The 27,809-nt window shown below is 48.1% G+C and overlaps 2 protein-coding genes across 3 annotated transcripts in view; one reads left to right on the top strand and one right to left on the bottom strand.

The window, feature by feature from the left end:
* LOC119449490 (post-GPI attachment to proteins factor 2-like) overlaps positions 1-27,809 on the top strand; it is a 354,194-nt gene that overhangs the window by 294,871 nt on the left and 31,514 nt on the right. The window lies entirely within an intron of this gene.
* On the bottom strand, positions 24-26,726 carry LOC119448197 (uncharacterized). Of its 2 annotated transcripts, none has more exons than XM_037711633.2 (3): positions 25,868-26,726; positions 24,890-25,016; positions 24-664 (listed from the first exon to the last, which is right to left on the bottom strand). In XM_037711633.2, exons 1-3 carry the CDS (start codon positions 26,354-26,356, stop codon positions 579-581), a joined length of 702 nt encoding a protein of 233 aa, XP_037567561.2. In that variant the 5' UTR covers positions 26,357-26,726; the 3' UTR covers positions 24-578. The 2 variants fall into 2 exon arrangements, with proteins under 2 accessions (XP_037567561.2, XP_049521196.1); XM_049665239.1 differs by lacking the exon at positions 24-664 and adding an exon at positions 5,992-8,137.

Genomic DNA, 27,809 nt, shown 5'->3' with positions numbered 1-27,809 from the left:
TTTCATTCCTGCCTTATTTCTGGTTCACCAAACATCTCATAGTATGAATGCCATTGTTTCATTGTATAATGGTGATTTACCAATACAGCTCAAGTAATTTTTCTCTCTATAGTTTTCCTTTAAGCTACTGCAATAACCATCCTTCTGTCCACTTTGGTGGATATTCGTGTATGTGTAAATGATTAGCCCTGAAAGTGTCAGCCAACGCTTTGAAGGTTCTATATCAGTGTGAAGTTTGGAGCCCCTTTCTCCATTACAGACTGTTACTGAGTGAACCAGCTCTAGCAGACCTATGATGGGAGTAAACAAACCGAGTATAAATGGCTCTTGGTTTATTCCCAGATACAATCTCGGCATGTTGTGAATGCAGTCTCCTCAGACGATTCCCTTAGGTGTGCTTAAAAACCTTCCTTGCACACTGAGCCTCCTGTAGTTCCTACACAGCTGTCCCATGTGAACATGAACTGGTGTGACGCATGAACATCTCCACACATATAATATGAACACCACTGGAGTTGTCCAGGCACTTGATCACGGTAGAGTAGTAGTCTGTGGCGTGCACACAGAGGACTTCAAGTTCACAAACAGGGCCTTTGCTGCTGATGTTGTAAACAGCCGCAACCACTGCCAGTGTCCCCTGCAGTGTTTCGTGCCTGAGACACACCTGCACGAAGTGTTGACAGAGACACTTTAGTACTGCCAGTGCTGCCATGGTAGTCTGAATGCACACTCCTATAGGAAAAGAAAGCTGCAATTCATAATGAAGATGATACTCTACTAACAACAAGGTGTTCTTTATGGAAGCTACCCAATACTGACATTCATACTCCTGCATTCATGTAATGTGTCAGGTGTGACGGTGCTTAACGTTATCAATTACAATTTATCAATTACAATCTCTCTTACTTTATTTCTGCATAAGTGATTTTCTAGATTGCTTGTCACAATACACAAAAACATTACTTTTGAGAGGACCACATGTTTAAGCTCACAAGACTCCACTATAACATTGGCAACACTCTAAACAGTATCTTCAAAATGTTAGTACTTGGTGTCATAAAAATAAGCTGGTTGTCAAAGCGAAAGCTTCTTTGTATTCAGTTTGTGGTCCCAAATACGTTGCAGCATATGTCCTGTTTATATCAATTATGCCATATTTATTTCTGACAGCTGCATATTTTATGGTCTCACGCTTGACACACTTAAAGCTTTAATGATCCTAATAAAAAATGCAGCATGCAGCATTTCCACTTTTCTCAAAAGCATCTGAGTATGTTAACCTCCCCATACTGATTACACTTTACTGCACCTCCATTCACAGTTACTTTAATTATCAATTGATATTATCAATCATTCTTAAGCCCAATTGAGCACATTTAAGAACAGGCATTATAGATTGTGCCATGCAGCCATTGCAATATTCATGCAGCCCAACTAGGAACTAGGAGGCGGCATCACATGGTGAAAGCGAGACTATGAAAGTTGGTCCAGCACGCCATCATGCCACAGTAGGGTTTAGTGCCTTCCAAGAGCCACTGCACTCAGTGCCCACTTTCCAAAAAGGATGGAATGGGCATGGCAGCAATGTGCTGTTACTGCACTTTCACATTGTAACGAGAAAATTATGTGCTGCAAGAAGAAACCAAAACTGCACATGCACATCAGAACAAAATGTGCACAGAGCAGTTGGCAGGGCACCGAGGGAAGTGTACATAGGTTAAAGCTTATCGTAAACCAAACATTATGGTTAAGTCCATGGATGAGATGTCGTGTATTCAGCTGAATTGGGCACGAGAGAGTAAAACATGCGGAGGGAACAGCTTCACAGAGAACTGGCTTGCGAAGACTAGTTGTATGACATTGTACTCCCTCCTAGCCTCTTTCCTTCCTCCATGCCTAAATATTCTGCCACTTGAATAATTGCGTACAACATGATACAAAAACCAAAACTTCATCACTGACAGAAAACTGCATTTACTGATGTCAATACCTAGAAGTGCCTGCCCTGCTGGCCAAAAATTTACGATCAATAACATTTTCTAAACATGCAGTCAGCCTGATTAGAGACGGTTGGTTTCTATTAGAGTGAGAGAGAAGAAAAGTTTGGCAATAAATAAACCCCTGTTGATGCGATCCAGTGAGGCACCTAGTTGATTCCTATTAGTCCTTCTAGATCTTTAAAGTGATGCTTTGTCTCTTTATTTAACTTAACACTGAAGGGGGCGTTTCTTGCGAGATAGGTGTATGTGGAAAGAAGTGCATGAATGAGGGGAACACATCTGTGCAGTGGTATGACATGGTATAAACTTAGGAAAGAAAATTGTGCATTGGAAGGGGCATAGGACTTAAACATGACGTCAGAGTGCCAGGTGTAGTGGCACCAAGTGTATTTAAAAGCTATGCATTAGTGTGAGCAATGAGCATTTTGGGTGTCTTATCAACGCATGTAATCAGTGTGGAGAAAGGCTTGGAAGAAGAGTCTAGTCAAACAAGAATGCGTTTTGTATGTTGTGAAACACGGTTTACAGCATCAGCACCTATTGGCTCAAGAACATGAAGAGAGAGAGACATAAAGGGAAGGAAAGAAAGGGAGGTTGGCCAGTGTAAGTACCGGCTGGCTACCCTGTGCTGGGGAAAGGGCTAAAGGGAATAAAAGGTGATAGAAGAAACAAATAAAAAAAGTTAAGTGAGAAAAATGCACACAACGCGATGCTACGCACTACAACATTCAGAGTTGGTCAAGAACATGAAGCATAGCAACATAGAATGTGGGCAATTGATAGTCAAGAACTTCAGAAGCAGCTAGAGCAAGAATGTGAAGTAAAGCAATGTCAAATGATGCTGATAAATGACGTAGACCATGAGAAGCAGTTTGAGCTAAAAGGCAAGGCTGAACAGCGTAGTATTGGCACCGAGACAAGACTATGCTGCAAACAGATACTTTGTAATGCACTTTAGCACTATATGACTCTGGCAGCATGTTTAATGTGCGTGTAGATTATTTTCAGGCAATTGGATGTGTCTCCCGTGTTAGAACAGCACTAGTTTAGTTTGTATTGAGTGATGCATTTCCAACAAAAATGTTACAAATTTGGTTGGGTGCTCATGCAAGCAGTCACTCAACGAAAATGAACATCGTTAACATTCCAGTGCAATAAAAATCTGCACGAAGCATTAAGGGCAAACCACACGACACAAGGCTTGTGTTGGGTGGTGCTCCCTTTAATCCTTGTGTAGTTGATTTTGTGCTAAAATGTTACCAATGAACATCAACCAACTTGCTCTGATCACCATGCTTTAAAAAAAAGAAAACTATACATTTGCCTTCCTTCCCACTTAAAGTAACAGGTTCTGTAACCTGAACCTAAGAGCAAATCTTCTGCCTCTGAATGAAATTGGCTAATATTTGGTGTCGCCACACTGTCACCACACTCCGTAAGGTGCAGTGGGGTGGCGACGCGCAAAAATGAAATGGCTACCCTTGTCTTAATCACATCAATCAAGTAGGTCAACCTGACCACCTGAGAGACATGGCTTGCTCACAGAGTTGGAGATGATGCATGTGGTTCTAAGGTCATATATGGACACTGTCATTATGGAGACTGCAATGTACACAAGCCATTTGGCAAAAATGCAAAAAAAAATCAAAGTTCCTGGTACTTCAGTTTGTACAGTGTGCAACCAGCTCACTATCAACTTACAACACACAGGACAAGATGAAGCTGTTTGTTTTCAGTGGGTACTAACATAGACTTGTGAAACTCATACATTCGTGGCTACCCTCATTTATGCCAGATATTGTTATGGTGAATTCGGACTTTCGTATGCATTTCATCTTCAACGCAAACCCACATCAATAATGGGTCGTGCTATCATTCACATGTTCACTTGAGGTGTCAACATGTTACATGTTAATTAAGCACCACGTGTCAGTGCTTGGTGCACACACAGTTAGAAAAGTTAAATTGACCTGCCAAAACCACAATTTTTTTATGATGCATGACATAATGGGGGACTCCCGATTAATTTTCACCACCTAGGATACATTAACATGCGCCTAAATCCAAGCAAACAAGCGTTTTTGGATTGTGACCTCATGCACACACAGTTACTTGCCATTTCGACCAGACCACAAAACACCAAATCCAACTCGCTAATATTGACCACATGATCGGTGTCTTGGTAATAGTGCCCAAGTCGGAAGCAGGGGCAGCAACTAATTTATCAGTGTAAAGCTTTGCATGCACACCGAATGAAGCTTCACACATCCTTCAACTTACAGCGTCACAGTTCCACATGACATTTTTCCCTTCTAAGTGTGGCCCTCATATTTAACTGTATTTAACTGCAGTCCACCTAATGAAAAAATAAACTCAATTGAATATTTACGTTATTGGAGTTAGCTTAATTACAGCACTATTGCTGACAAGGGCCTTGACTTCTGTAATTCAATTTGATGGAGTTATATTAAACGTTTATTTCTTCTATATCTATATCAACAGTGGTGATACTGGCGCCTCATGGTGCCAGACGTCCTTAATGACTAGGGAAAGAAAAAAAAAATTTTTTTTTTCTGAGTGTGTAATACTGAGCTTAAGTAGAAACAGTATTGCAGGCATGGATTGCTCAGTTTAGTCAGTATTAGTATTTTGAGATTTCCTATTTGTTCCTTGTGCACAAGGCTAGTGTACCAATTATTTTCTTTTTTCATGACTGGTACCACATTAGCACATCTCTTAATACAGCAGATCAGCTGAAAAAAAAATCACGTAAATGTGCACCATATACAAATTTCTACAGCACAGGAAACCTGCAGTGCACGTGTGATATCGAAATCCACGCTCCGTGGGCCAATCTCACTTAAGCGATTCAAGGGGCAGTGCAGGGCAGCACCACATTCTGAAAATTAAAGGAGACTGTTGTGGTATCATGAGCAAGTTCTTACATAGGAACATTTTTTAAAAAAGGGTGCATTTTACCCCACAAATACCAACACATCGCTTTTTGATACACTGAGTTTTTCCACCTCAAAATGTTTTTTCAAAACCCACCGTAGCTGAAACCCATATGCTGAAGTTTCAGTTGTTGATATCTCAACAAACATATTCCTTACTAAATTTTAGTATACAAAGTTTTTAAATCAAGTAACATTTCGTAGATTTTTGGTATTAATGTATTGCTTCATGACCAAAAATGAAGGTGAGCAACTTCTAATTTTCAATCATCTGGAATGCTGTTTTGTGGGGTAAATATTATGAATTTGTTTCCTTTAACTGGTTGATTACTACATACAAATTCTATCAAGACATTGGATGTTCTTGGTGGCAGGTGAAGTATCCTCACACTGGCCACAATAATCATATCCACCATATACCGGGTGTTAAAAATTAAGCTTTATGGTTTTCTTAAAATTAAGGACTGGGAGGCATGCGAGGACCATCTGTGCAAATAAGTTATGTTGCCAGGGGGGCACAAAGTGAGATTATAATTGTCGCTGTAAGCAGCCAATCTTACGAAAATTAAATAATTAACTTTTTTATTGACTGCAGTAAGTGGATATGTTTGTATTCAAAAGTCAGAGGCAGTAGTGTTTCTACACAGTTTCACTGCTAACTGTCCCCCTTTGCCTTTCGGCTGGCGAAATCAAGATATGACAGCGCAGTGTCACCATCACGCACATGCACTGCCCTCCAGCTTCTCCACTCGCACCATTATCTCACCATGGCGGCTCCCGCCATTGTTATAGGGTACATGGTCGTGTGTTACAACAGCGGTTCCGGGTTCTTCTATGTTTGCCAATGCCTCTGCCCCGTTGTCATACTAAATGCCAGACACAACAGCCGCATCACATCAGGGAGGAGCTTTGCGCCGATCCTAACATGCGTAATCATGCGAATGACAATTAAAATTTGGAGTCGGATATCTCGGAGGAGAGACATGCTAGAAGAATTATTTCCAACTGATACTGCGTAGAAACACGACTGCCTCTAACTTTTGAATAAAAACATACCCACTTACTGCAGTCAATAAAAAGTTAATTATTCAATTTTAGATAAATTGGGTGCTTACAGCGATAATTATAATCTCACTTTGTGCCCCCTGGTCACATAGCTTATTTGCACAGGTGGTCTTCGCGTGCCTCCCAGTGCCTAATTTTACGAAAACCATAAAGCTTAATTTTGAACACCTGGTCTATAACTTTCTTGCTTACAAAAACTGTTTCAGAAAAGTGATGCTTTGAACATGTTAGTGCACTAATTTGGCACTTGAACTTGAGTTCATGTTATCATGAACTAAATATACTATGTTCTCGCTTTTTCTATGTTCTCGCTTTTTATTTACATACACTGGAATGCAATTGCTGCTGCCAGGCATTAAAGCCGCAACCTTGGGTTGTGTAGCAACATGCTCATGGTCATTCAGCTGCCATAATGTGCATGTACTAGTGATTGCTTCATTTAAATGTGATGCGTATAAAGCAAAGGTGATATACACAGCAATAATAAATATGAACATTGTGGTAATAAACCAGGGTATATGCCTGTTGGTCCGCGGGCATAAATGCCTGCCCCATGAAATGAAATAGCTTTATGCAGCTTCATATCATGGAACGTTTCTCTATCCGCCACCCGAGAACGCGCTCTCTAGCGGTCAGGCTCCGCCGAGAGACTTTAGTAGAATGAGAGTAATGCAGACTGTGTTAAAACGAATTGTAGCCAGGGTAATGGCATTGAATTGCTACAATACATTTCCTAGTAGTGAACAGGATATATTAAATATGAATATTGTATTAACAATGATGCTTTGTTTGAGAAAGAATAATAAATAAACTGGAATATATATTGCAATATGAATTTTAAACATTTATTTACACCTGGAAATAGCAATTTAGATTGTCATCTGCTGTCTGCATTAGCTTTCAGTCTACTGAAGCAGACTCCTACCTTGCACCTCTTGGCAGGTGGAGTCTTACACACACATTCAGGCAGAATCAATTCTTTTCTGCTTATATATAGTGACTTGTGTTTTTATACTCAAAATTCTTTAAAAGAAATTTTATGTTCACTGCTGCTTTATTCTCACTCAAATACTGCAACAAAATTGCATTTTTTGGCCTGCAGCATCTACATGGGTTATTCGGAATTTTATATGCCAATAGGCATCAAAACCAATGCACTCTATGCAACAGCTTACGTTTCATTAAGAGAGATGAGCATGCTATAGTAGTATAAACTTTTTTTTCTGGAAAAACCACACATGCAGAGAAATTGTCTTATTACATGGTGTAGACCAAGAAATGCAACTTTATGAAATTTGAAGAGTAAAAGCAGTGGAATGAGCAAAAATACTTGTTTTAAATGTAGAATACAAATGCAAGTTGGCGTATATCAATGCAAATATAGTAAACCAGTGCACATGACATATGACATTTAGACAGTCACCAGGAGTGAAGTAACCCTAGAATTAAATAGAAAAGGAAGCCAAATGATGGCTGTGTTTTAGAGGACTGCAATTTTTGTGTTAATTGGCCATGACTCAGTACAGTAGCAGTTATAATTTTTGCAATGCTTTAAATATTGCTAACTGAAAATTTTGTACAACTTTTGGGTTAATGAAAACATTGAAAGATCGATCAGAAGGCAAAAGTGTTTAATATAAATGTCACTCACTCACTTTCAGGGATCACTGAAACCAATCCCAATTGAAATGCACATTCCTACAATTGGCTTGTTTGTGCGAGCCAATGAAAGGGAGCCAATAGAACTCATCGATGTCAATGATTATTGATTTTCTATGGTCCTCGAAAGAGCACATGTGACTGGGGTATAACTTCACATATGGGTTTACATATCACTCTGAATAACTCATAAATGCCAAAAACGATTTTAGAAGTCCCTCCAGCTGAAATTTCTAGTATCACAGGCACTTCAGGGATACATGTTCACATTATTTAAAATGAATTACCTTTTAGACACAGCGCACAAGCAGCAGCAAGCTTGGAAGAACATACAGACAAGCTACACACAGTTTTTAGGTCACAGTAACTCTTTCGTTGACATTATCTGAACACACTAACTCAAGGCAGGCACCACTGTAGTTTTCATCATCAAAAGGCTTGCAATGGTATGGTCAGAGCCTGAGCAGTAAGGCTTTCTAATGAACAGAATTTACTTTTTGTAAGCTAAAGTTGCAAAGACAGTTGTACAAAGACCTAAAATCAATGGCTGTAGAGCTAAACGTGGAAGCATATAAACAACATAACAATGTAAAACGTACAACCTCCCACATTTTTAGCTATATCACGCTAGAACACTATAATATTGTTACGGGGAGTATTTAATTACCGGTAAACGGCTAGCGCTTGTCTAGTCAAGACTGCACAGAGCGCACAGGTTCCAGCAGGTTTCAGTGTGACAGAAGAGCCTCTGACCCAGCCCCACTACAACGTCTTCGTCTTTGCCATGGCTCGTGACATTATCCCTGGCCGATGAAGCACCGTCCCGGTGCTTGTTGTGGTCAAAATGGGTTATCACAGTTGTAGTGTTTGAGGCGCGAAACATGTACGATGTCACTTCGTGGGGCGGCAGTCGATGAGGTGGATGACATGGGAGATATCTCATAGGTGACAGGAGTCACCTGGCGCAGCACGCGGTAGGGCCCGACGTACCTCGACATTAACTTTTCACAAAGGCCGACACGACGAGATGGGAGCCAGAGGAGGACGAGAGAGCCCGGTGGAAAATCAGTATCCCGGTGTCGACGATCGTAAGTGGCCTTCTGTGCGATCTGCGATGACGAGAGTCGAGCGCGGGCGACTGTGCGCGCGATGAGCGCACGCGTGATGGCATCTTGCGCATAGGAAGTCGTGGACGGGGAGGCTGGATCAGAAGGGAGCAAGGTGTCAAAGGGTAGTAAGGGATGACGTCCAAAGAGAAGATAGAAGGGTGAGTAGCCGGCAGTTTCATGACGCAATGAGTTGTATGCAAATGTGACGAACGGAAGCGCAACGTCCCAATCGTGGTGGTCATCGGAAACGTACATGGAAAGCATGTCGGTCAGTGTACGGTTTAGGCGTTCGGTGAGTCCATTGGTTTGAGGGTGATATGAGGTCGTGAAGTTGTGGCGAGTAGCACATGATCGAAGTAGATCGTCAACCACACGAGAGAGGAAGCAGCAACCGCGATCTGTGAGCAGGTGACGTGGAGCACCATGTTGGAGGATGACGTCATACAGTAGGAAGTCGGCTACGTCTGTGGCGCAGCTGGTTGGCAACGCTCGAGTAATTGCATATCGAGTGGTATACTCCGTAGCGACTGCAATCCATTTGTTGCCTTTCGTGGAAATTGGAAAGGGACCGAGCAAGTCCAGGCCCACTCGATAAAACGGCTCGGTTGGAACGTCAATTGGATGAAGTAGACCAGCAAGTTAGGTCGCAGGTTTCTTGCGACGCTGACACAGGTCACAAGATGTTACGTAGCGGCGAACGGACCGATAAAGGCCCTTCCAGAAAAACCGTCGTCGTATGCGATCATCAGTTCTCGAGACGCCTAAGTGCCCGGAAGTGGGGGCGTCATGAAACTGGACGAGGACGTCCCTGCGCAGATGATGCGGGACAACGAGCAGGAGTTCTGCGCCGTCGGGGTGCATGTTGCGGCGGTAAAGAACGTTATCCTGAAGCAAGAACATGTTGAGTGAAGGGTCGATGGTGCCGGATTGCAGACGGTCAATAATAGAGAGCAACGATGGATCTCTACGTTGTTCGTCGGCCACATGGATGAAGTCTGTTATCGCCAAGACACAGGTGTCGGGGTCTGTTTCAGTGGAGACGGGTGGTTCAATGGGATGGCTTTTTCTGTGCCCCGGAGTTGAAAAAAAAAAAAAAAATAAAAAGGGGCAAACCCGCACCACCAAAGAGGTATGGCAGGTAGAAGACCAATAGGAAATAAATGAAAAGGGGTTACAGAAGCAACCCAAACAGAGATTTAAAGAAAGCCAATTAAAAGAGAAAAAAAAAAAGGTCTCGGAGACAGAGCAGTTCAAAATGAAAGGCGAAGTGCCGGCGCTCAGTGAATACTAAGTAAAAAGGCTGAACGCAGAAAACAAAATGGGCTCCTGGAGAGAGGGAAAAAGAAAAGAAAAAAAAAATTCCCCGGCAGTGATCCACGGAAACTGCCCGATCCCATTTATTAAGACACAGGAAAGCCACGCGTGGGGCAGCGCCTTGCTGATGCCAGGAACCGCAGGAGGCGGCCAGTTGATGGTGGGCAGCACTGCGGCACACGGGTGGCTGCAGGACGAAATAGAAACAGAAGAGAAAAACAGGAGAAAAGGGCAAGACCAAGAGAGAAACGCAAGAAATATGACAGACGGAAAAGGAAACACAGGAAGAGGGTAGGAAGGGGAACAGTAAACGATGACGATGACGCATGCAGCTTAAGGCATCGGCCACGGGGTTCCCCCCGCCATAGTAGGCATAAACAGTGGCGATGGCCAGAAACAGCCATGCAAAAGTAATATGTGCGAGTATGAAGATGAAAGTGAAAGACAAAAAAAATTAAAAGGCATCGGGCAAAACAGCAGGGGCGGGAGGTGAAGTGGGGACTGACCGAGCTATAAGAACAGAAAGGCGAATAAGTAATGCGCGGGTTTTCCGCGAGCGCAGTAAAAGAGGATAAGTAGGCGGGGTGATGGAAGCCACCCGAACCGCCGCACGCAATTCAGCAACAATCTGCGCGGTGTGAGGACAAGCCAGCAAGTAGTGGGATAAGTCCTCACACCGCGTCCCACACGAGCACAGATTATCGGCGCGCAGACGGAAACGGAACAGGTAGGGCACAAAGTGCCCGTGACCCGTGAGGAGATGCACCAGCGAGCGGTGAGGAGGACACCACTCGGGGATACCGTGAACGCTGGGGAGCCATTGATACAGGGATGTGCCTGCGCCCTCGCGTTGCCAGACGCCATGCCATACATTCCGGGACAAGCGATGGAGACGCGCCCTGACCGAACGTACTGACATACGAACTTCCCTCAAAAGACCCGTGGTGGCCGCTGAAGAAGCAGCGGAATCCGCGAGCTCGTTTCCGAGGACGCCGCGGTGACCCGGGACGTGGTACAAGTAGACATGGCGCCCAGCAGCGCTCTGCGACGCTAACGCGCGCTTGCAGTAGACAACACGAGCGTCAACGTCACGGATGTTGGAGAGGGCAAGGAGTAAAGAAAGCCAATCCGTGTATATGTGCACCGGCGAGGATGTTTGCAGCGTAGTGAGGTAATGAAGCGCCTCAGTGAAGGCGACCACCTCCGCGCTGTAGGCGCCTGACGCGTTTATGACCTTGTATTTGCGGACAGCGCATAGATGACCACGTGGGTTAAAAGCCACGAAAGCGGCGCCCGCAGACACGCTCGTAAACGAACCGTCCGTGAACAAGTGGTATGCAGGTGTGGCACACACACGTGAGGCCTGTTGGGGCGTCAATCGGGAGAACCGCAATCGGTACAGCTCCCGCGGATGGCGCGACCACGGGTCGAACGGGCGTTCCAGGTTGCGGGGGTCAAACGACTCATTGGCAAAATGAGTCACCTGGCGCAACACGAATAGTGAGAATTCGGCATTGAGGCGATCCAGCTCCAATGGGAGTGGTGGGCAGTTGGCCAGGATCTGCAATGCCGACGTACGAGTCGTGTGGAAGGCGCCCGTCAACGCCACCAGAAGCGAGCGCTGAACCGACTGCACACGGGCAGTGAGGTGCGAGGTAGGGAAAGCGGGCCACCACACCGGCGATGCGTACGCAACAGCAGGGAGCAGAACCTGTCTATAAAGGCGTCGTAAAATGACGGGACGTAGCCTGTAATGCAGACGTACGAAATTCAGCAAGCGAGTAACCAATACCTCGGCTTTAGTCTTGAGAAAGTCAACATGGGCGTGAAAATTAAGCTTATCATCAAAGACCACGCCGAGAAGTTTAATGTGATCTTGATGTTTTAGAAAAGCGCCGTCTAGACGAATAGACGGACGCCTCTTGGAAGTGCCAATATGCCCATTGTTGAAGAAGACAAAGAAAGATTTTGACGGACTAATTTTGACCTTGTTTTGCCGGGCCCAATTGCAAATCAAGGATAAGACAGATTCTGCCAGACCCTGCAGCTGCAGGCGCGAGGTGCCAGACAGCAACACAATGGTGTCGTCCGCGTACGCCTGTAAGTGCACGCCGTCCGGCATGGGAAGGCTGAGCAGGGAGTGGACGATCAAGTTCCACAGTAAGGGGCTGATGGGGGAGCCCTGCGGACTGCCGATCGTCGGGCTAGCCGACACCTCACCCGCGCGCGCCCGGAACACCACCCGCCGTCCCGAGAGGAAAGAGCGCAAGAGGTGGTATAAGTTGGCCGGACAGCGGTGTCTGCGCAAAAAGAACAGCACCGCTGCGTGCCACACGCTATCGAAAGCGCCCTGAAAATCGAGGGAGATCAGAACGGCGGGCATTTTTGATGCCTTGAGCGAGAGCAGGCGCTGCTTCAGGACATACAGGGCGAGAGGGGCACTCCTGGCATGTGTAAAGCCGAATTGGGAATCGTGAAGGAGGTGATTAGAATTTAGAAAAAAGTAGAGCCGAGAATTTAGTAATCGTTCCAGTACTTTGCCGAATAAGGAGTTCATCACGATAGGACGATAAGCTGAAGGTAAATGAGGCGGCCGGCCAGGTTTTGGAATGAAAATAATGCGTCCCTCCTTCCAGGACGTAGGGAAGTGTCCCAGGCGGAGGGCCGCATTAAACAAAAGAAGAAAAAAGGAAGGGTGAATACGAAACAGATTCCGAACGAACATGCCGGTGAGCCCGTCCAACCCCGGCGCCGAACGTAAGTTGCCCTGAAACAGCGCATGCTCGATCTCCGGGAGCGTAAAGGCGTGATCGTCAGGCACGGGAGGGTAATCAGAGCACGCGAGCGTGCGAAGTCGTGCGTGAAAGGGGGTATCGCAACCCGGGTCATCCGTGGCGACATGCTCACTCAACAGCAGTGAAGCAGACGCCAACACCGATGACGTGAGGACGTTGGGCGAGGTCTCAAGCGGTGGGAGGAGCGTCGCGGAGTGTAATTTCTCAAACGCCAGTTTGAACGGCGAACCATAAAGGTTGCGAGCCGTCATATCCTGGCAAAGCGCGCGATCCACCGCGTCTTTGGCCCTACGAATGTGCTGCTTGTAGGCTGCGAAAGCCGACGCATATTGCGTCCTGTAAAATGAGCGCAGATCAGGGTCGCGGGCCCGTTGAAAGCGACGACGCATCGCACGCACACGCAGGCGCTCCTCAGCGAGCTGAGGGCTCCACCACGCATTTGCCTTGCCGCCACGCGGTTTAGCTTTACGCAGGTTGCGGCGACGGAGCCCCTCATATATCGCATAAAAATGCCCGACCGCGCTATCGAGCGCATGCCCAGATGTTAAAGAGGCGTAGTGAACTCTCTCGAACCACGGATGCAATCGTAGGGATTCGAGGATCTGGGCTCTTGCGTAGTTCGTAAGGACACGCTCCAGACGTCGCGTGGCAGCAAAGAGAGTAAATTCGACGTAACGGTGATCGGAAAGATTGTCGCGGTCGGAGACCTGCCAAGTGAAACCCGCGCTCGCAAGAGAGACAGACGCCAACGTGACGTCGATCCATGAGCGAGCGTACGGCGTCTCAAAAGTGGGCAGCGACGCGGGGCTGTTGAGTATTTGCAGGGCGTTAGCGTTGGCAAACTGCACGAGCTGCGCGCCGCGCACATCTCCGGGCCCGGGCCCCCACAGCGCATGCTTCGCATTGAAGTCGCCCCCCAGAATATACGATCGCACTGAGCCATCAGAAAATACTTGCCACAGTTCGTCCAAGAAGGGATCGAGAGGGCGATGGGGCGGCGCATAAATAGCAACGAGTACGAACGAAAGTGCGGCTCGCTCGCACCTGACGGCCACGATCAGTTGCGAGACGTATATGGGAAATAGATTGAATGTAGGGGCCCGCGCAAGGAGAGCAACACGCGGGTGCTCCCGCGAGTGAAACACTGTAATATCGCGGGGCACGTGGGGAATCTTGTGGTCGCGGGTGTGCGGGTCAGACACCAGGGCAAACGAAAAGTCACCCTCAAGCATGTGCTGCACCAACAGCCGTGTAGCATCACGCGTGTTGGCGAGGTTTGCCTGTAGGAAGCGAAGCGGCGAGGCGTCAGCCATGGCTGTGGGTAACGAACGTGGTGCCGACAGGTGAGAAGCACGAACGAGAGAGTGCCGGCGCCCACACCGAAACAGGACAAGCCACCCCGCGATGCCAATCAACCCCGGCCGCAACCCAACAAATCCCAGCCACACGGCCCACCCAGGCAGAAAGAATGAGAAAGGTGGAACGAAGGAGGCAGAAGGAGGTGCGATAGCACCCAAGAGGGAGAAGAAGGAAAGAAGGAGGAACACCGAGATGAAAACGGGAAAAAAGGCGCGGCGATCCCCAACACCCCCACGGCGCCAAGAGGAGACTCCTGTAGGGCCGCATGCGCGACCCAATACCCCCGGCAGCCGCGAGGGCGAGGAGACCGCCGCACCGCACCACGGAAGCCGGGACAAGCAAACTAACCATAGTCAGTACGAGCGCGCAACCGCGCAACCCTGGCCATCAGGAGAGGGCAGGCCTTATCCCCAGTTGGGTGAAAACTGGGGTGGCCCGCGCGGCGACACTCGTTGCAGCACACAGCAGCATCCCCCATGCGCACCGTGCACTGCTCACCGAGGTGCGGGCCCGCGCATCGCGTGCACACCGCCCTCTCGGGATGCTGCCGAACAGGGCACGAACGGCGGCCGTGACCATAGGTAGCGCAGAACGTGCACGTAGGGACGTGCACGTCCTCCACCACCGTAGCTGAGGTCCAACCCACGGAAACTCGCCCGCGACCCATGAGAGACCGGTACGCAGGAGGATCCACTGCCACCACGTGGGTGAAATTACCCGAACGCTCCCTGAAAGAAACTCGAACCTCGCAAGTGGACGGGTCCAGCCGGAGGTCAGGGTTGCGCGAGTTAATCTGCGCCACGAGATTGACAGCCGGGACATCCGGGTCGACCCCGGTCAATTTAACATGCGGCTTACGCTGTTGTACCAAGCGCACCGACATTGCGGTGTTAGTGACCGGGTTCTGTTCAAGGAGCGTTTTAAGTTTTTGAACTGACGCGAGATCGTCCGACAAAACCGTGAGGCCAAGCGGTGTCCTGCGCACGGAAATGGCACCGAGATTTTCGCGTGCGGGGTCGACGTTGGTTTTTAAGATATGTTTAATATCCTCAGCGGCAGTGCCCGTGGGTACAAGGGGCGTCAGAAACATGACATGCGCATGGTCTCGCCTTTGCTGGGGTCCAACGGCGACGGCACGGGCAGCACCCGGGAGCAGAGCTGCCTGACCAGCGGCAGCACCAGGCCCAGGCGGAAATGCAGGACGAAGACCGCCACGGGCGACCGCAGCATACGTTAAGTCCGCTGGGCCTGAAGAGGCCGCAGGCTGGAGGACCGGAGAGGCAGCCAGGCGAGCCTGTGCCAGCTGGTCCCGGAGCTCGTCCGCCTTGCCGCACTGGCGCGCCGCCACAGCCCGCATGTCCGCACATTCCTGCACAAGCTGACGAAGATGACCGAGGATCTGGGAACGGTGGCTGTTGGTCACTTTACAGTTCGTGTCGAACAAAATGTCTGTTATCAGCTTTTCGCATTCCACAGCGCGGTGGAACGACGCGGACAAAGCCTCATCCACCACGCTACGAGCGGAAGAGGAGGGCAAGCCGACACCATCAGGCCGTTCCCCACGATCAGCAGCAGCATCAGCAGGCACGCCCCCGGGACGGAGCCCAGCACCCACGGCGGCCAGCACGCGGTCTCCGTCCGACGAAAACGCAGAGTCATTCGAGCGTGGCGAGGCGTCCGCCGGAAGGAGGCCTCGGCGGCAGCCCAGCAGCCGCAGGCCGAACATCCGCCATGCCCCGCTAGTGGGTACGGGCCATCAGCCAGTTGGGCGGCCAAGGCCCGCCGCAAAAAGGGAGATTGAGGCAAGGTTAAGGCCTCCCAGGCTGAAATTCTGGCCTGTCCGGGAGCAGGAGACGTTCGCGGAAGACGGCCAACAAACGGTGAGTGCCAGAAGGAAGAAAAACCTGACCTTTCGCTGAAAATGGGCAGGAGCGAAGCGGCCAGCGGACAAGCAGCGTCGTCTTCCTTCACGTGGGATGGCGGGAGAGGCAGTCAGCGTCGTCGTGTAACTTGCCAGATTTGTACACTACCGAGAACGTGTACTCCTGTAACCGTAATGCCCAACGGCCGAGCCTTCCTGTGGGGTCTTTAAGTGTCGAGAGCCAGCAGAGCGCATGATGGTCTGTTATGACCACGAACGGCCGTCCATATAGGTACGGACGGAATTTCGCGACAGCCCAGACGAGAGCTAGGCACTCCCGCTCAGTAATGGTGTAATTCTTCTCCGACGGTGACAGAAGACGACTAGCATACGCGATCACACGGTTGACTTCGTTCTGTGTTTGGGCGAGGATAGCACCAATGCCATGGCCGCTTGCGTCGGTGCGAAGTTCTGTTCTAGCAGCCGGGTCAAAATGAGCCAGCACAGGTGGTGAAGTGAGGGCAGAAATCAACGACGCAAAGGAAGTCGCTTGTTCCGCGCCCCACGAAAAGGCCGCATCCTTTTTGAGTAAGTCCATGAGGGGTCGAGCAATGTTCGCGAAGTTGAGAACAAAGCGGCGAAAGTAGGAGCAGAGCCCAAGAAAGCTGCGTACTTCTTGCGTGGACCGTGGAACCGGGAAGTCGCGGACGGCACGGACCTTGTCAGGGTCCGGTTGTACGCCAGTAGCGTCGACTAGGTGTCCAAGTAATTTGATCTGGCGGCGCCCAAAGGCACACTTAGATGAATTGAGCTGGAGGCCAGAATGCCGAAATATGTCGAGAATGGCCGACAGACGAGGGAGATGGCTGTCAAAGCTGGGCGAGAAAACGATTACATCATCGAGATAACAAAGACAGGTTGACCATTTCAGACCACGTAGAAGAGTGTCCATCATGCGTTCAAAAGTTGCAGGAGCATTACACAACCCAAAAGGCATAACCTTAAATTGGTAGAGGCCGTCGGGTGTGATGAATGCGGTCTTCTCGCGGTCGCGCTCATCGACGGCAATTTGCCAGTATCCCGAGCGGAGGTCTAGCGACGAGAAATATTTGGCACCATGGAGGCAGTCGAGCGCATCATCAATTCGGGGAAGAGGATACACATCCTTCTTCGTTACCCGATTGAGATGGCGATAATCGACACAAAACCGCCAGCTGTTGTCCTTCTTTTTCACAAGCACTACAGGGGATGCCCAGGGGCTAGAAGAAGGCTCGATCACATCTTTATCAAGCATTTTATCAACCTCTTTTTCGATGACTTGGCGCTCAGAGTGAGACACTCGGTAAGGGTGCTTGTGAAGGGGGCTGGCGTCTCCAGTGTCGATGCGGTGGGCCACGACTTGTGTACGGCCTAATGGAGTGTTCTGAACATCAAATACGTCAAGGTACGAAAATAGGACACCACGGAGGGCTTCACTTTGGGACGGTAAGAGGTCGGGGATATCATTTTGTCCAGAAGTGCCTGGGTTCGCGCTGGTATGACAGGTTGGGTCGTGGGCTCAGCGTCAGCAGTGAATAAAGAAACAGTACATTCTTCCAGAGGTGACAGTTCGGCTAGTGAAATTCCTTGAGGAAGAACATGGGTCGAAGTAGAAAAGTTGAGGACTGGAAGCAGCGTTCTGTTGTTGGCAACAACCACTATGGTATGAGGAAGCGCGATGTTGCGCGAGAGGATCAGGTCTGTGAGGGGGGCGACCACATATTCACCATCAGGGACCGGTGGAAACGGTGACATAAGGACGTAGGTAGCAGCCTGCGCGGGTAGTCGTAGAAACTCCATGGAACGTAGGCGAGTGTGACTTGATGCGGCGTAATCAGGACACAATGGCAGTTCGAGCCGCAAAATGCCAGTAGAACAATCGATGAGGGCAGAGTGGGCGCTCAAGAAGTCAATACCAAGAATGACATCATGAGGGCAAGTGTCTAGAACAGCGAAAAGAACTGAAGTTTTGTGACCGGCAACAGTCACGCGGGCAGTGCACATACCAAGAACCGGTGTTCGGGTGCCGTCAGCTACTCGCACAGTAGGAGAGACGGCAGGTGTCAGCACTTTGCGTAGGCGGCGTCGGAGCGTAGAACTAAGAACATGTATGTGGGCGCCAGTATCAATGAGAGCAGTAACGGGCACACCGCCGACGAGAACACCGAGCAAATTGCGTCTGGAAGTAGGGTTCAAGAGAGGTTTTTCGGTCCTTGTCGTCAATGCAGCCTCACCTCCCGGAGCTGCACTGGCTAGTTTCCCGGGTGGTGGCCAGAGGAAGCCAGAGAAGGAGAGCGACGGCGTTGAGGGGAGCGCAACTGGCGAATTTGAGGGGACGGCGATCGGCTGGACCAGTGTCCTTGTGCGGCAACATCGGCGTAGGTCAATTCAGAGCGCGAAGACAGATGGTGAGGATCACGGGCCGGAAATTGGTCGTCGAGAAGAGATGTGCTAGAGTACTGGCCACGATCTTGGCGGCGGTCACCAGGGAAGCTTGGTCGGTAATTCCGACGATTGCGGCAGTGGCGTGAAATGTGGCCGACGCGAGAGCAAGAAAAACAGATTGGGCGGTCGTCAGGCGTCCTCCACTCAGATGGGTTTCGGTAGCGGGGTGTGAACCGGGGAGCAGAAGCGGCAGCAGCAACAATTGGGGCGGCGTGGTGTTCAGTGTGAGGACCGGAAGGGCACATGGGCGGAGGAGCATAACTGGTGGCTTGTGGAACTAGAACGCCCATATTTGCAACCTCTTGACGGACGACGGCCTGAATGAGGGATATTGTCGCCAAATGGTCGTGACCAGGTGCCTGATAAGCGGCTGGAGCCATGGCTTCGAGCTCCTGGCGAAAAATCCTGGCCAAGTGGTTAGGCGTCGAGAACGGAGGGGGCGTCATGGGATCTTCGCACGAGGAGGTCGCAGCTGTGTTCGGGAGTTTGTTAAAGCGCTGAGTAATCCGTCTGCTTTTTGCTTGTTCAAACCGCCTGCATTCTGTGATGATGGAGTCAACCGTGGTGCAGTGCTTACACAGAAGTATGTTGAAGGCATCGTCAGCTATGCCTTTCAACACGTGGCCAACCTTGTCTGCCTCTGGCATGTCTTTGTCAACTGTGCGGCACAAGGCTAGCACGTCTTGGATGTATGCAACGTACGATTCCGTGGACGTCTGAGCTCTGGTCGCCAGCTCGTGCCGGGCTGTCATTTGTCGCGCGGCCGATCGACCAAACAATGCGCGCATCTTCTCCTTGCAGACGTCCCAACTCGTCAGTTCTTCTTCGTGCGTGTTATACCACACGCAAGCCGTGCCCCGTAGGTAAAAAATGACGTTGGCGAGCATTAGGGTCTCATCCCACCTGTGGTGCTTGCAGACGCGTTCGTACAATAAGAGCCAATCGTCGACATCATTGTTGTCCGTGCCGCAAAACGTGCCGGGGTCGAGGGGTTGCGAAAGGACCACGGTTGCTGGAGCCGCGGGCGCGGGCTGCGATGACTGCGTACTGTCCTCAGCCATGGAGGCAGGAGAAACGTGGCGTCCGCTCCGAAGATCCAGGGCCGGGTGGAATAGAACCCGCAACCTCCACCAAAAAGATGTTACGGGGAGTATTTAATTACCGGTAAACAGCTAGCGCTTGTCTAGTCAAGACTGCACAGAGCGCACAGAGCGCACAGGTTCCAGCAGGTTTCAGTCTGACAGAAGAGCCTCTGACCCAGCCCCACTACAACGTCTTCGTCTTTGCCATGGCGCGTGACAATATGGTCATACATTGTCCTCAAGAGAACATTGCATTAGACAACTCTTGCACAGGAGAGTGCTTAGTGCACTTGGAGAGTACTTCTGCCGGTCTCGCTGATTATCACCGCTTAAAGGCACTAAAATGACACATGATGGGCACTCGCGTGATATAGCGAAAAGTGCGTGAGGCTGTACATGCAACCACAACATGTAATGTACATGTAGGATCCTTCTTTTTTGGGGCGTTATATTATTGTAAACTTGAGGAGAACGAATTGGGTACTGCTTTAAGATAAAATCTGGGGAGATATCGGGGGTTTTGCACTGTCTGGCAGTCCAAAGGTCTAATTTTTCCTTGTAATAATCAAACTCATTTTGTAACAATGAAGCAATTCCACTTTGGCGTTACCCTAGGCACTGGAATATCAGAACAAGGGAAGTGAATCATTTCTTTATCTGCTAGACATGATATTAAGTGCCTGCGCATTAGAGACTTGTCAAAAGTAGCAGTGCAAGGGTCGACGCCAGATGCAATGGTAAACGCATTTGCAATAGCAAAAACACCGCAGTCATAACTGTTCTCTTGACGCTGTGCTGCTTTAGCATGAACATTAAGAGTGTTAGAAGAAAGACGCATGATGTTGATTACTTGTAGTACGGCACTAGATGGAATGGGCTGATCCAATGAATCATACAGAAAAACAGTATCCTTAGGGGCTCCATAGTTTGTCACAGTGACCCAATGCCCAGGAACATGTAGAATTTGAATAAAACTGTCTTGCTTCTTGAATTTTAACCTCTCTCCAAGAAGAACATCCTGAAACCCACAAATACCAGGAAATTGACGAGATATAATATGTAATGCTGCATTAATAATTGCATCTGACAACCACCCTGTGCCTTGCAAGGCCCTTAATTCAGAGATGTTTATTCTGTAAGGGTTGCAATTATGCGAACCACAAATAGCTTTGGCAATTTCATCATTACATCCTTGTGCTGTTTCACCATCAGGATGTGGCAATGAGGCCTGCTGTTTAAATTTAGAGTTGTCAGAAACAGTTGTACACCTCTTTTTTTCTCCTTGCTTTGTGTGATCCATGTTTCTTTTCTTGCGTGGTCGGCCGCGAGCAGATTGAACGAGAGGTATGCTAAGCACTGTTAGCTGCTGTGCAGCATTACTAGGCATGAGGCTTAGGTCTGATCCTTTCACAAGAGCCTGACATATTTTCTGTTCATGTGAGACTACTGTACAGTTATTTACGCCTGGCACGTCTTCTGATTCATCTGCAATGCAGTCTTTATTGGTGGAATTATCATTTACAGACCTCACTAAAATGCAATCATCTGGGTCTACATCAGTCTTTGAAATGCTCAGTTCTTCTTCACTTTCTACATACTCCCGTTTACTAATTTCTTGTTCACTGCTTTGTGCCATTTCAGGAAATGTTGAATGCTCTTTCTTGTTTCTAGAATAAGTCACAAGATTGTGAAAGAAATCCTCACACTCGCCCAGTTTTTCATTAAGTTCAGTTTCGCTACACTCGGCTAATATGTTTGCAGCTGCCTTTGAGAGTTCTAAGAGCCGTGCATATACATATTTATATCTAGCCTCTGGAGTATCAAGCTTTGGCTGTGCCTTTTTTGCTATGCTCGTCGTGAGAATGTTTAGTTTGTCTGGTAACATTGTCAGATCGGTGTCTACAAAATCAGATTTCAGCCAGCGCTGTGGTACACTACACTCATCGAAAAGTTTCTCGTTTTCTTCTGACCTAGCAGCCAGGATATGCCTGCAAGGCAGCTTGTACTGCATGTTAAATGTGCATATGCACGCTCGCATTCTATCACTGACTTCATAGCACTTATTGCCAACGGAAACAATGTGCTTGTCACCAGAAGCTGAACATTTTCCTGGATTTTTCATGTATGTTTCGTACTCTTTACATACCAATTTTTTTGCATACTCTGTACATTTTGCTGACACTTCCATGTAAAATGTGTCAGTCTTGCTGGTGTCAATGCACATCTTTGTTTCTCTGTACTGGGCATGGCAAACTGCAAGAGCATCATGGGTAACATAGCTTATCAAAGCTTTCACTGATTCAACCAAGTGCATTTCACGTCTTAAATATCTCTTGAGCTTTTGATTATGACTTTCCATTCGATTGTTAGTATTATTTCCTAAACTGTGTACATTAGAACGATAAGCATGAACCCACATGCTCTTGCAACTATGCCAGTTTTTATAAAAATATTCCAAAAGGGTTCTGTCATCCTTAAGTAAGGTTTCCAAATTTAGTAAGTTCTCTTCATAAGTGTCCACAGTGTGTGCAAAAACCAGTTTGGTAATGATATCTTTTACACTCTTTTTATCAATGCTTTTTGAATCCTGCTGCATAACTTTAGTGTGTAAATATTTTAGTACATGCCATGAACACAACAAGATCCTACATTCAGGCAGAAGCTGAGTAATTACGTTCATTTCATTTAGATCTTTGTCCATTACTGCAACTTTGCACTTTTTCTTTATGATCGGATTCAAAGACAGGAATGTCTCCAGGAAGGATTTTAATATTTCAGATGTCTCCCGCTGAACAAATGCGTAACACACGGGCCTGCCATGGCTAGTTCCATCCTCACACAAAATCGAATGCAAGACATACCCTTCTTTGTTCACTTTATAGGTACCATCAAAAAACAATACTTCAGGGTATTTTTCTGCTAACTGGGCCATATGCTTTGACTGCAGCAATATGTACAAAAGATCATTATCTGCATTTTTTTCTATATGCACCTTCCACCCAGTGTTTTCGGAAAACAATTTATCTATTTTTTCTAGCAGAAGCGCTCCATGATGTGCACTGTCCTTTATTTTTTGAACTGTTGCGTGCCTTAAGTTTCTGACATCCTGTGAAGTAATGAATTTTTAGTCTTTTCTAGAACAACTTCCTGTATGTCTTTTGATGTGGCATTACAGGAAATTAAATCTTTAAGCTGTTCTTTTTCTGAAGCAGTTAGTGCACGGTTCATAGCATACCATACATAAATTTTAGGGCCTGTTTTGTGGTTGTGCACCTCTGACATGTTAAGCACTTCATAGTATGGCTGTGGCACAGACCGCAGCACAAGTCTTAGTGCAACCTTACATCCTGTCCCATTGAAGTGCTGATTGGGCCGAATATTCTGTCCTCTCGGAGTTGCATGCCCTGCATGGCAACAGACAAATGTAACTCGAATATATGGAAAGTCTGCTTCACTTGTATCTTTTTCGGTGCAAAGTGGATTTTTATCAGATCTCAAAATACGCATAGGGTGGCACCCTTCCTTCTTCCATTCCTCATAGCTAGCCCTGAACTCCTTATATGTTGTAAACTTGCTACCTATAGAAAGATTTCCTCCACCTGTATAAACATGGCACTCCTGTAATTTAACAAGCTTTCTATTTTTATTATGCCGGCGTTTTGCCTTCTTGCTGCCACACACTGTGGTACTACCCTCTAAGCTCACTGCTGCTTGGCCTTTACCACAAGGCCCGGAAGAGCTGTTTGCTGCTGCATCACTGCCCTTGCTTAGCACTACAGCTTCTGGCTGGGGGCTCACTTTGGTTGTTATGCAGCAAGCATCAAGTGTACCGCCACCAGAAGCTGGGCTCTGCATAGCAGCAGCAGAGGACGGTGGCACAGTAGCTGGCACAGTCTTGCGCGCCTTATGGTGCACCCACACACCACCAACAAGTGCAGGAGCACATGCAAATCGTTTTTTGGTTGGCCGCTTCTTCATGCCATTAACTACATGAGAATTCTGCTCAAGGTGTGCACCTTTTTTCACTTCTACCTGGCCTTTACCACAAGGCCCGGAAGAGCTGTTTGCTGCTGCATCACTGCCCTTGCTTAGCACTACAGCTTCTGGCTGGGGGCTCACTTTGGTTGTTATGCAGCAAGCATCAAGTGCACCGCCACCAGAAGTTGGGCTCTGCATAGCAGCAGCAGAGGACGGTGGCACAGTAGCTGGCACAGTCTTGCGCGCCTTGTGGTGCACCCACACACCACCAACAAGTGCAGGAGCACATGCAAATCGTTTTTTGGTTGGCCGCTTCTTCATGCCATTAACTACATGAGAATTCTGCTCAAGGTGTGCACCTTTTTTCACTTCTACCTGGCCTTTACCACAAGGCCCGGAAGAGCTGTTTGCTGCTGCATCACTGCCCTTGCTTAGCACTACAGCTTCTGGCTGGGGGCTCACTTTGGTTGTTATGCAGCAAGCATCAAGTGTACCGCCACCAGAAGTTAGGCTCTGCATAGCAGCAGCAGAGGACGGTGGCACAGTAGCTGGCACAGTCTTGCGCGCCTTGTGGTGCACCCACACACCACCAACAAGTGCAGGAGCACATGCAAATCGTTTTTTGGTTGGCCGCTTCTTCATGCCATTAACTACATGAGAATTCTGCTCAAGGTGTGCACCTTTTTTCACTTCTACCTGGCCTTTACCACAAGGCCCGGAAGAGCTGTTTGCTGCTGCATCACTGCCCTTGCTTAGCACTACAGCTTCTGGCTGGGGGCTCACTTTGGTTGTTATGCAGCAAGCATCAAGTGTACCGCCACCAGAAGCTGGGCTCTGCATAGCAGCAGCAGAGGACAGTGGCACAGTAGCTGGCACAGTCTTGCGCGCCTTGTGGTGCACCCACACACCACCAACAAGTGCAGGAGCATGCACAGGGCACTTTCCTGTTGGCTGTGCAGCAACAGCACTAGCCAAGGCCCTGTTACCTACCCCAGCAGTTGCTGACAGTGCAGGGTATGCAAATGCAGTGTCTGCTTCTGTGACTGTGGATGTCACTGCAGCTGCAGTGCAGTGCTGCACAGTGGCAGAAGCAGACGTGCGCACTACAGCTGCCCATGTCTTTTTGGTGCTAGAACCTGTGGGAGCTACATCGGGCTCTGAGTCTGAAGAAAGAACAGGAAAGTTGTTGTCACTGCTCCAGTGCTGTGACAACAGATTAGACTGATCACCATACTGGCGGCGCAGTTCCTCATGCTCCTCCTGCACCTGGTGCTGCTGCCACACCACCTCGTCATGGCTCTGACGAATTTCCTGAACGACACTCCTGATGGCTTCACGCAGCAGGCGCCCCAGCAGCTGAAAGACACAGAAACACATTTAGCATTGTCGTATTAAAAAAATGCTTTCAATATTTATGCAGTGTACACTGATAAAATAAAGGACATTGATGGTAAACTACTTAGTGTAGGGTTTATATTATACATGGGACACCCAAATCATGTCTTAATATCCATGCACTGCTTTGGAGACAAAACAACCACCAGACGGCATAGTAACGTCTGCTGTTGGGATAGTTGGTACATGACTAGAAATGGTTTTAGGCGCAAAAAATTAGACACGGACGACAGACACGATGCGCTAGTCCGTGTCTTTTATTCGGTCGTCCGTGTCTAATTTTTTGCACCACCAGACAGCAAATTTTGCATATACTATCAAGGACATCTTTCGACAGTAGCCATCTGGAACGTCTACACCCTACACGTAAATAGCTGTGCTCTCAGAGGCTCTGTCTTTGTTTCCTCATGGCAGAAATATGTGTTCCAATTATAATCCAGGGCTATCACCTGTCAACAGCTCAATTAAGTGTACATATTTATTTGGCATAATTTTCAACACAATTTGTTTTCAAAACTTCAGATAGTTCAGTTTGCCACCTAATTTTTGTGCCAGGTGCAGGACATAGAAGGAATCGAACACTGCATTTGAGCGTACAAATTAGCAAACGCGCCGCACAAACGGTCTTAATCGACATGTCCGCGCAATGTATCCCGCAAGTCTCCATAATGTTTCCATGACGCATATGCAAGATATCTCATGGCGCGGTCGGACAGTATGGTCAAAGAATCGTGCGAGCGATGTCCGCCGTATGTAATTCGCGCCTACCAGGGATGATGTCATTACACAGTAATTATGACCAAGTCACTCACCTGGCTACCGCGTTGTGTCGGATGCACGCCGTCGGCCTTCAGCATCCCCGACAACTCGCGTGTGCTGTCCAGGTACCTGTAGCCATTCTTGTGGCACAGCGCCTGCAAAATGGCATTCGTCTCCCTAGCATCCGCGTTGGATGTCTCCAATTCCCGAGCAGTCAGCGCCCACCGGCACTTGAGAAAACTCATTTGTCTCGGCAGAATTGCAGACACCACAATACGGATGCATGGGTTGACATCAAGAATTCGAGAAATTAGTGCCCGGAACCTGGCAATCCGCGTGAGTGGTTCTTCGCCGACATTGTTAGTTCCGACATGAAGAACCACCACGTGCGTGTTTGCCAGGCTCTCGGCGATCAAGGGAAACAACTTCTCGATGCGCACACCACTGAATGAGCGCACCTCGACATCGACCGAGGAACCCAATGTGAAAGATCCTGCAAGATCTTTCAACATTGAGTCTCCGGCAACAAGGACACGAGTCATGCTGAAGGGCTTTTCAGCAGCCGCGCAAGAACACTACGATGAAGGCAAGTATTAACGCAACAAATAAATGCAAAGGGTTAACGCTAATGTTAAAATACAATAAAAATGGCGTGCACAAATGGAACAACACAATTAGAACCCTAAGACAATGCAGAATCCACCGTCGTCCGCAGAACTTCGCACAGTCGACAGCACACTCTGAGCACACAAAGGATCTAAGCTTTCACGCTTCTAAAACAAGTAGATCGGTGGTTTCGGAATTAATAGCGCCACCACGCGTCACCTTATTTATTGTCACATGATCTTACATATACAATTAAGACAGGTTGAAGCCAGCATGAGCAGTGAAAAGGGCACTACAACACTTTCTAAACCGGGCAAGAAGACACTTGTAATAGAAAGCGGGACCATGAAAACGCGAACTTTGGCAAAGTCTATATGACGTCAAATACCGCGCAACCAGCCATTGGGCGATTCTATTCTTGACCATGACTCCCCAACGAAAGCTCGCGCACGTGTGCAGACATCTACTAGGAAAGGCGAGCGCGGCCCGCGCGCGTCCTATCACCGCTCTGTGAGGCGCTAACCTTGAACAGTATGGTGCACCGCGGGAAGAGGAAGGAAGCAATGAACTGGCATATTGCGCTCCAGCAATGGAAACGTTGTGCTGATCGATGCCGCTCTTAAATTATATAGTTCCTTTTGGAATATATCGTCAAGAAATTTAGCTATAGTTACTAAATTATTTAAAGCGCCAAACAGACGACACAAGAAGAGACACGGACAAGCGCTCGTCCGTGTCTCTTCTTGTGTCGTCTGTTTGGCGCTTTAAATAATTTAGTAACATGCACCAACTAGCCCAACAAAAAGTTCTGCTTGAATTTAGCTATAGATTCATTGAAAGGCATAGGTTGGAAGCGGGGTCCCATTTGAGCTGCTGAGCATATGCGGCACGGACGGACGTTCGACACTTCATCAATTGTATAAAGGATAAATCAATTAGCAAAGCACAATGCGACGGTGCATTGCGCATGCAGACAGCTCGCGTACACAGCTTATACTGACGCCACCTGTTTGGGGCTTTAAAGGCATATTGAATGACAAAAGCGGCCACTCTAACATATCAATGAAGGGCGCGCTGCCGCCATCTATATCTGTCTACAGCTCTCCCTCTTCAAAAGCGCCTTTTTGGCCTAAACACGAAGTATGGACGGTCAAACACAAAGGACATCCGGCAGTGGCCTGATATCCCATTGATCAGAGGCCGCTTAATTGTTCTTTGTGTGGCAGCGGTGAAGATCTTGACGTCGTGAACATCCATGGCAATGCGATTAAACAAACGAAACAGAAAACGACGAACACTAGCTCTACGCTACGCAGCACTCTGCACGTGCACATGTAGCGGCATCGTAATCCGTGGGGAGACGTGCGTATTAATTAATTTTAAGTATTA

Source organism: Dermacentor silvarum, chromosome 4 (assembly GCF_013339745.2).
Source record: "Dermacentor silvarum isolate Dsil-2018 chromosome 4, BIME_Dsil_1.4, whole genome shotgun sequence".
NCBI lineage: Eukaryota > Metazoa > Arthropoda > Arachnida > Ixodida > Ixodidae > Dermacentor > Dermacentor silvarum.
This window is presented reverse-complemented; position numbering and strand designations above follow the sequence as displayed.

Bases quoted from the DNA above. Each gene is read 5' to 3' on its own strand.
- LOC119448197 (XM_037711633.2), bottom strand. From the start codon at position 26,356: ATGACTCGTGTCCTTGTTGCCGGAGACTCAATGTTGAAAGATCTTGCA. The intron at 25,017-25,867 runs GTGAGTGACTTG...TGTGTCTTTCAG, and splicing joins CGACACAACGCGGTAGCCAG to CTGCTGGGGCGCCTGCTGCG. The intron at 665-24,889 runs GTGATCAGTCTA...CACTTCGTGCAG, and splicing joins GGAACTGCGCCGCCAGTATG to GTGTGTCTCAGGCACGAAAC.